General features: G+C 37.2%; 1 protein-coding gene across 2 annotated transcripts in view; it reads right to left on the bottom strand.

Annotated features, from left to right (window-relative positions):
* Window positions 1-819: 819 nt before the first annotated feature.
* Window positions 820-8,386, bottom strand: part of CMPK1 (cytidine/uridine monophosphate kinase 1) — a 39,564-nt gene continuing 31,997 nt past the window's right edge. For both annotated transcript variants that reach the window (XM_081818401.1, XM_006737433.3), the window contains 4 exons: window positions 4,532-4,684; window positions 3,159-3,235; window positions 2,819-2,915; window positions 820-1,902 (listed from right to left, as the gene is read on the bottom strand). In XM_081818401.1, coding sequence (XP_081674527.1) covers window positions 1,861-1,902; window positions 2,819-2,915; window positions 3,159-3,235; window positions 4,532-4,684 — 369 coding nt within the window. In that variant the 3' untranslated portion in view covers window positions 820-1,860. The remainder of the gene's footprint in view (window positions 1,903-2,818; window positions 2,916-3,158; window positions 3,236-4,531; window positions 4,685-8,386) is intronic.

Genomic DNA, 8,386 nt, shown 5'->3' with positions numbered 1-8,386 from the left:
CAATACAAATTTTGGTGGCTAATATGTTACAGTACTTACAGATACTTTGTTTCTTAATGGCAAGTTTGTTGAAAAATGTATCATTAAGAAGTGAATTTCATAATACACATAGAAATAAACGAACCTATTACAATGTAAGAACATTCATAAATTGCACTCACTATTCCCAATGACTTTATACTTTTTTTTTTTTTTAAGATTTTATTTATTTATTTGACAGAGAGAGACACAGCGAGAGAGGGAACACAAGCAGGGGGAGTGGAAGAGGGAGAAGTGGGCTTCCCGCCAAGCAGGGAGCCTGATGCAGGGCTCGATCCCTGGACCTGGGATCATGACCCGAGCCGACGGCAGACGCTTAACAACTGAGCCACCCAGGTGCCCCTCTTCTTTTATTTTTAAAGTAAACTATGTTAAATGTGGGGTTTGAACTCAAGACCATGAAATCAAGAACTGCATACTCTACCACTTGGCCAGCCAGGTGCTCCTATTCCCAATGACTGTAAATATAAAGTCTAATTACACAAAGACAAAATTCCTTACCTGATTTAAGCTTGTATACCAAATCGCATACATGCTAAAAATGAGAAACATTTTAATAAATCTCACATTAAGAACCTTGGAAGTCACTCTGCATTAGTCATGGCAGAAAAGATAAGAGAAGGAGAAAATCAATTTCTCAGAGATTTTTTAAAGGAAGAATGGATTTAAGGGAAAATTCCTTGGGACTCTTTAGCCTTTTCTTTTATTCTGTACCTTTCAATGCTTCAACATGATGCCAAAAAAGAATATACTAAATAAAAGTAGCCAGGAAGGAAATCAAACATTTATAAGATATATTTATTATTTTTCTGACCAAAGTGCAATGATTTTTAAATCTCCTTAAACAAATAACTGAAAAAAAGTATTCAAGAAAATATAACACAAATGGGAAATTAACCATTAGATGTTTTTACTTCATACCAACCCTACATTTAGTCTAGAAAACAAACAAAAACACTTTGAATGAAGTGTTACTAAAATGCTAACCAAATCATTGACCATAAACCTCATACATGCATTTCAAGGTTCCACTGCTAGGAATTCTGTTAAGATCAGTTTAATCACTAAGAACACTACATAATAGAGGACAGGAACACAGGTCATTAGATGTGGTCCCTGCCCCTTACCCTCAGATTTATGTCAGAATAAAGCTGACAATTCTGCCAGGCTCTGAACCCCCAGTGACCCCCATCCCAATCCCTGGAAGCAAAGAAGATGCCCTGTCACACAACTTTGTATAAGTTGTAATAAAACAAAGCCTAAGTTTTCTTATCTTTCTACAGGAAATGGTCAATTATTTGATAAATACTAAAACACTTCTAGGAATTCATTTTATGAGTTCGTTTACCAAACACATTTTGCAAGAACCGACTACACAATAAGTTCCTTTGGAATTTGGTCCACAAATTCACTTAACAGGTTGGAAATTTAAAACCTGCAAGAAAACAAGGAAGTGGGGAATCCCTAATCCTAACATGTTGTAATTATTAAAGGGATATACAGACATACTAAAAAGTTTTGCTCACAGAAGGCACAAACTATAAAAGGGATATATTTTTTTAGTAAAAACAAAGAACTAAGCTGATATCCTTCTTTGTTTTGTGAGCACCATAGCTAAGATGAAGTTAGACCCGAATTCACGGTCTACTCCTATAACCAAAAAAATCTAAGATAAAAAATTTAATTTGTCTTACTACATACTTTCCAGCCATTAACTGAGATGTAATTTTGAAAGATTAAAATTGCCTTAAAAAGGGGTTGTAATAGCAGCTATCAAAGCAATATTCAAGCATGATTCTGAGGATGCTTTCAGGTTTAGAGTTAGCCTTCTTTGTCAAAAATCTTCACAACTTCATCAAAAACCTGTAAAGGACAAAAATAATAGTAATTTAAAAAGAAGGCATTATTAAAACACTATATGGCTAAGTTCCTGTTAAAAAGTCAATTTTCTATTAATTTTCAAGATGTATCATTAAAATATATATTGTAATTCCTTGGTTTCATCTATCTTACTTTAGACAGTAGTATGTAATATCATAAACACATATAAAATTGTGAACAAGTGCATTCAATTTTATTAGTGTTTTCAGGACAAAACAAATTTCTTGATCAGTAGCAATTACTGGATAAAATGTAAACTGAAGTGGCTTATTTTTCTAGTTCTGGTTCTAAAGCACTAAGTTCCCTGATATATCACCTCACCTCTAGGGGAAGGAGTAATGGATAAAAAACCAATAGAACTATGTGATAAACAAGGAAAGTCCAGAAAGGAAGACTCAGGGAATCAGGGCAAGAGGAGCTGGACTGAGAGACACTAGAAAGAGCTGCTGGGCACTGAAAGCTCATGGATTTTCAGAGGCAGAGAGAAGGGCTGGGTTTGGAAGCCCTGAGCCCCTGGAGCTCTGTGCTCTGTGATGAAGAGACAGAAGCAGCCTGGGGCCCTTGAGCTAAAAGGACTCGCCATTACATTAGAGATTTTAAAAAATGAACGTGGTCCAAATCACAGTTCTCAAAATGCCAATTTTCCAGTGCTTGAGAAGAGGTTTGGAATTAATAAACCACCCACTTCTTGTGAAGAACAAGTCTGAAGTTGTAAAACCTATTTTAGACGCTATTCAAAAAAGAGAAAAAAATCTCATTTTTCATTTAGTCTCCAGGGTCTTGAAAAGCAAACAAACTAATCTGTCACATCTCTTTTTCTCCTGCCTACCTACCCCCTTGCCCCATGAAATCACATTTTTACTTGACTTTTCTTTTAAGGCAAGCTAGGGATACTCACTTCGTCAACAGACTTAGAGGCATCTATTTTCTTGACTTTCCCCATTTCTTCATATAAGTCAATAATTGGCTTTGTTGACTGAAGATAGGTCTGAATTCTGCAAAAGCAGCAAATAATGTAAGGTTCTAAGTATCCACCCATTCTCCCCCATGTTATAGGATTGCTCGGAGCACAACCCAGATCTGACCCAACCGACTCCCTTACCATCTTCTTAGACCAGATATTTTACATATTTAAGCATGCCATTTTCTTTTTCTGGGCAAACTGAGGCAGGTATTTAATCTGTTCCTCAAATTCCAAACTGAGCCTAAGGTGGCGATGTGTAAAATCTGCAGAGTACCTCTTCTCCAAGCTCTCTCTGTTGTCATCACTTCTACCACTACTTTTTCCCCTCTCAAGGCATCGTTCAATACAGATCTAAAAAGAGAAATAAATAAAAAGTTATTACAAAAAAAAAAATGTGAATTTGCTATTCATGTTTGCCATTCTTTTAACCTGAAAGGAGAACAAAGTTTGAAGAGATTACAAAAAACCCCCTACATTAAAACTAATTTGTCTAATTCATTAATCAACATGCAAAGTCCTTTTAAATTTAAACATGTGGTTCAATTTATATAAACTAGGTTAAATAAGTACAGAGCATAATAAGAATTCATTCATGACTCAGTTTTTCCTGTGTACTTTTTTTAAAACCTCAATAAAAAGAAGATCTGTGTGTGTATGCTTCCATCTAGGACATATTATTAACTTATTAGGTATGAATTACATGCCTCAAACTTTGTTCCATTTGCTTACTTTTTGATAATTCCATAAATATCCAAATATTTAAGAATCAACAAATTTGCATTTGAATAAAGTATCCCTTGTTAATCGTGAATAAACATTCCTTAGTTATAAAGCTGCGGTAACATTCTAAAGTTCACTTTGAAGAATAAGTGAAAACATATTTTTGGGGGTTGGAAAAAGAGAGTTAGATTTTAAAACTCAAAGCTGCAGCAAGTCTCTCCACCAGAGGCACATTTGCAATTCAACCCAAGAATAGCCAACTTCCTTCAAGGCAGTACTTTAGATTCTTATTCTTTCAGGCTGTTGGCATTAATTTAATGAAGTTATATTACAGCTGTCAAACAGTCAGGTCTTTTAATTAAATGATCCTGAGAAATTCATTTAGTTATTCAAAGGTATGTCTGGGTATGTTATTAGAAGTACCAGGAAGAAAAAGAAGGCTTTCCTGCTTTTTTCAAGAAGAAAGGTATTTTACTCTTAGAAGATAAAAATCAAGCTATCTTTTTTTTCCCCCCAAATCAAGCTATCCTATATGTTTCTTTAAAATAGAAAGTTTTCCCAACTTCCCCAAAATGTTTCCCTAACATCCTAAGGCAATACTCTCTGGTAAGAGTGCATACCTAAGAGGTAACAGCGCAGCTTCATTACCTAACATTATTGTACAAGTCAATTCTTACTTAAAAACAAAGCAAATACTTGTTATCTTGAAAATAAAGCAAATTTTAGGTCCACTAGGTTGCTGATGCCAAATAGTTTTTAGTAGTCCAACAGCAAGACAGTGCTGTTCCATCCATCCAATTTATCAGTTCAAAGTAAAACTGCTGCCAATATAAAATGTAAATATAAGTAAAAAGTCACTTTGTCTTTCTCTAATAGTTGACCATCAATTGGTTAAAGCCCATGTGAGCAGATGAAGGTCTTCATTACCTCATTATTACAGTCAAAAAACAGAACGAAAGACACATCTGCCTTCCCATCCATGGTCTTGTTCCAACCTTGAAGGTTGTCTTGATTTCTTGGAAACCCATCAATCAAGAATTTATTCTTCTGAGCATTGGCAGCCATTGTCTGATCCATTTCCTAAAAGAAAAGAAGATTTAGGTTCAACAGGACATCAACAAAATGCAATTTCTTTTTCTTTTTTTTCAGTGTTAACATGTTTAATAAAAGCATATGCTAGGTACAAAAGTAGCCTAACTGAAGGAGTGACTAGTTTTACAAGGTTTATGGGGTGAGGGTGTAAGAAAAGGTTTGACTCAGGAATGATGTCCATTTGAGGGGGTATTTGAAACAATGAAGCATAAGCAGAAATGTAAAAAAAAACTCATAAGGTAGATATTAATAAATGACTACAAAATGCTGACTGACAACACAAGAAATTAAAATATAAAGAGGCACAGAATTCTATTCATTTTAAATTGGCAGCAAAAAGATTAGTTGAAAAATGGGGTGAAAGGGTAGAGAAGTCCTTTTTTTTAAGACTATTTTATTTTTACTTAAATTTCAATTAATTAACATATAGTATATTATTAGTTTCAGAGGTAGAGTTCAGTGATTCATCAGTCTTACATAACACCCAGTGTTCATTACATCACATGCCCTCCTTAATGTCCATTACCCAGTTACCCCATCCCTCCAACAAAAATGCAATTATTTAAGCAGGGTGGTGGAGATATGAGTGTTTGTTTTGTTATTATTATTCCCTACATCATTAGTAAAGAGTGGAGGGTGCATAGAAAAAAAAAAAAAAAGACTTAAATGAAATGATCCAATGTACCAAGTTGGTGGAGTTACAGGTATGTACCCCTTCCCAATTTATACACAGACACACATAAAATTTTTTTCTGCAGTTTCTAAGTTTTCTACAGTAAGCATTTATTACTTTCACATATACATTCACAAAGTTATGAACAGCAAAAAGAAAAAGAAATAAGCATTAACTAGTACCTTTGCTCCAGCCACTAGAGACCCTATCTTGCCTTCCCCTCCCCACTCCCAAGTCATTTTGCTGTAGGAAGAAGTATGCTGCTTCTGCAGGTATTCAGATTCTCCACAATTCAAGTCCAATTGCACAAAGCTTTGGACAAATGTAAAGATATTGTTAGCATTAATTATTAGCATAAAAGTTAATACATTTTTGACTGAAGGTAATTAAACTTTAAATGCCACTAGCTACCCCATAACACAGGTAGCAGAGGAAAAGAATTCAGTCAAGGAAGACAGCAAGAGTAGCACGCTTCACCATCCTCCCCCAAAGTCTGAGGCCAGAATGTTGAAATATGTGAATGGGAGATGCAGATCTCTAGTCTCCAAATCCTCACCACTGCCAGCCACCATGGGGTATGCACTGATGCGTGACAATGACCAACTGTGGAGAAGCCTCTATTCCAAAGCTAACCAACAGCCAGTCCCCTCAGTACTCAAACTATCTCCTTGTTCCTCAAGAAGAACAAGGGCTGTCAGGCCCTCTAATTCCTTCATCTGAGGATTGGCTTTGTCCCAGCATTTGCTTCTCCAATATTCTCCAATAATACAAAACTTTCACAGAATGTTTTTGGTCCCGTCCTATAGCATTTCTACCCCAATTATGGTAGAGGAAGATATCTGAAGAGGTGCATCAATATTCTACTCACTCAACATACATTTACTGAAGGCCTATTATCAGGGAACATGGGCAGTGACATGGCTCTTGGGGGGCTCATGGTTCAGCAGGTAATAAATATGTGTAAAGAAATGTGCTAAGTTCTAGGAGGACATATGAAAGGATGCTATGATAAAACAAAGAAATAAAGCACAAACTACCTGGAAGACAGCCTGAGAGAGCTTTACGAGAGGTGGCAGTGGAACTGAGTCCTAAATAATGAAGTGGCAAGCAGACGGGGATCAAGGTACTCCAGACAGTGTAAACTGAATATATAAAGGCTCAGAAATGAGCAAGCATAATAGCTTTGATGAATCTCAAGTAAGCTGAGGCAGCTGAATATTAGGACACGTGTACAGATGGTGGGAGATATGACTAGAAAGTAGGTAGGGGCAAGATTAATGAAGAGCTTATTATGCCACACTAAGGAACTGGTTTTTATTCTGGAAGCAACCGAGGACCACTAAGGAATTTTAAGCAGAATATGCTTATCATCACCTTCTGGAAAAAAATCACACTGACTGGGGTGCCTGGGTTGCTCAGTCTGTTGAGCGTTGACTCTTAATTTTGGCTCAGGTTTGTGAGATCAAGCCCCATGATGGGCTCCGCACTGGGTGTGGAGCCTGCTTGAGATTCTCTCTCCCCTCTCCCCCCTCAAAAAAAAAAATCACCCTGACAGCACCATGAAGGGTGAATTAGAAGGGGACAAGCATGGATTAAAGGCAAAAAGACTCATAAAGAGGCTCCAGGTAAGGAAAAGAGGATCTGAATTAAAGTGACAGTGGTAATAGAGAAAAAACACTAAGTCAAAGAGGGTTAAGAGAAAGATAACTGGAAGATCTGCTCACTGAATTGATTTGGGAAAGTGAGAAAGAGGTGAAAAATACAGGATGGTCCCCAGATTTCTGGCTTGGGCACAGATGGTGGAACCATTAACCAGGACAGAAGATAAAGGGTGATCACACTTTAGATGATACATTGATACGCTGAGACACTTGTCAAATATTCAGATGGATGTCTAGTAATTAGAAATGTAGGTCTGAAGTTCAGAAAAAAGGTGTGTGTTAGAGCTATAGATTTTAGCATTTGTTAGTATAATGAAAGCCGTGGCATGGCTAAAAGCATCCAGCATGAAATACAAAAAACGAGAGGAGAACCATGGATAAAACCTGGAGAACATCATGGTTTAGGAAACTTGCAAGGAGACGTAAGAAACAACAGCTGTTGAAGCAGGAAAGAATCAAGAAAAATGGTGTCACAGAGAACAAAGAAGTTTTGAAAAGACAGTGGATAGAGTTAAATGCTATAAGAAAAATGACTAAAGGGCGCCTGGGTGGCTCAGTCGGTTAAGCGACTGCCTTTGGCTCAGGTCATGATCCTGGAGTCCCAGGATCGAGTCCTGCATCGGGCTCCCTGCTCGGCGGGGAGTCTGCTTCTCCCTCTGACCCTCCCCCCTCTCATGTGCTCTCTCTCTCATTCTCTCTCTGTCAAATAAATAAATAAAAAATAAAATCTTTAAAAAAAAAAAAAGAAAAATGACTAAAAATATCCCCTAGATTTTAGAAGGAAGATCACTGGTAACAACAGCAAGAACAGTTTCAATGAAGATGGAAGTAGAACCTCACTACAAAGGGTTGAAGAGTAGAAAGTGAAAACTGTAGACCACTTTTTCACAATGTTTAGTGATAAAGTGGAGAAAGGGCATTAAATCTAGAGAAGAGGGAGAGAGGGGGGTGCCTGGGTGGCTCAGTCCTTAAGCGTCTGCCCTTGGCTCAGGTCATGATCCCAGGGTCCTGGGATCGAGCCCCACATCAGGCTCCCTGCTCAGCGGGAAGCCTGCTTCTCCCTCTCCTGTTCCCCTCTGCTTGTGTTCCCTCTCTGGCTGTCTCTTTCCCTGTCAAATAAATAAAATCTTAAAAAAAAAAAAAAAAAGAGAGAGAGAGAATAGGGAGAGAGGATATATTCTGGAATAGAAGCACATTACTCCCATCTCTGAAACAAAAGGTAAAAATGTGTGTAAATGAGTCACTCCTCCTCCTCCTCAAGTTTCTGTGGTTCCATCCAGGTGCTCATATATCTCTCTTCCATTGGGTTTCAACTATTTCTTGCTGTTCTCGCTCTTGCATTTCTCTTTCATTGTT

The sequence above is a fragment of the Leptonychotes weddellii genome, chromosome 4 (genome assembly GCF_054177405.1).
Source record: "Leptonychotes weddellii isolate Sample4059 chromosome 4, ASM5417740v2, whole genome shotgun sequence".
Classification (NCBI taxonomy): Eukaryota; Metazoa; Chordata; class Mammalia; order Carnivora; family Phocidae; genus Leptonychotes; species Leptonychotes weddellii.
The sequence above is the reverse complement of the archived record's forward strand: the minus strand, read 5'-3'. Positions and strand labels throughout refer to the sequence as shown.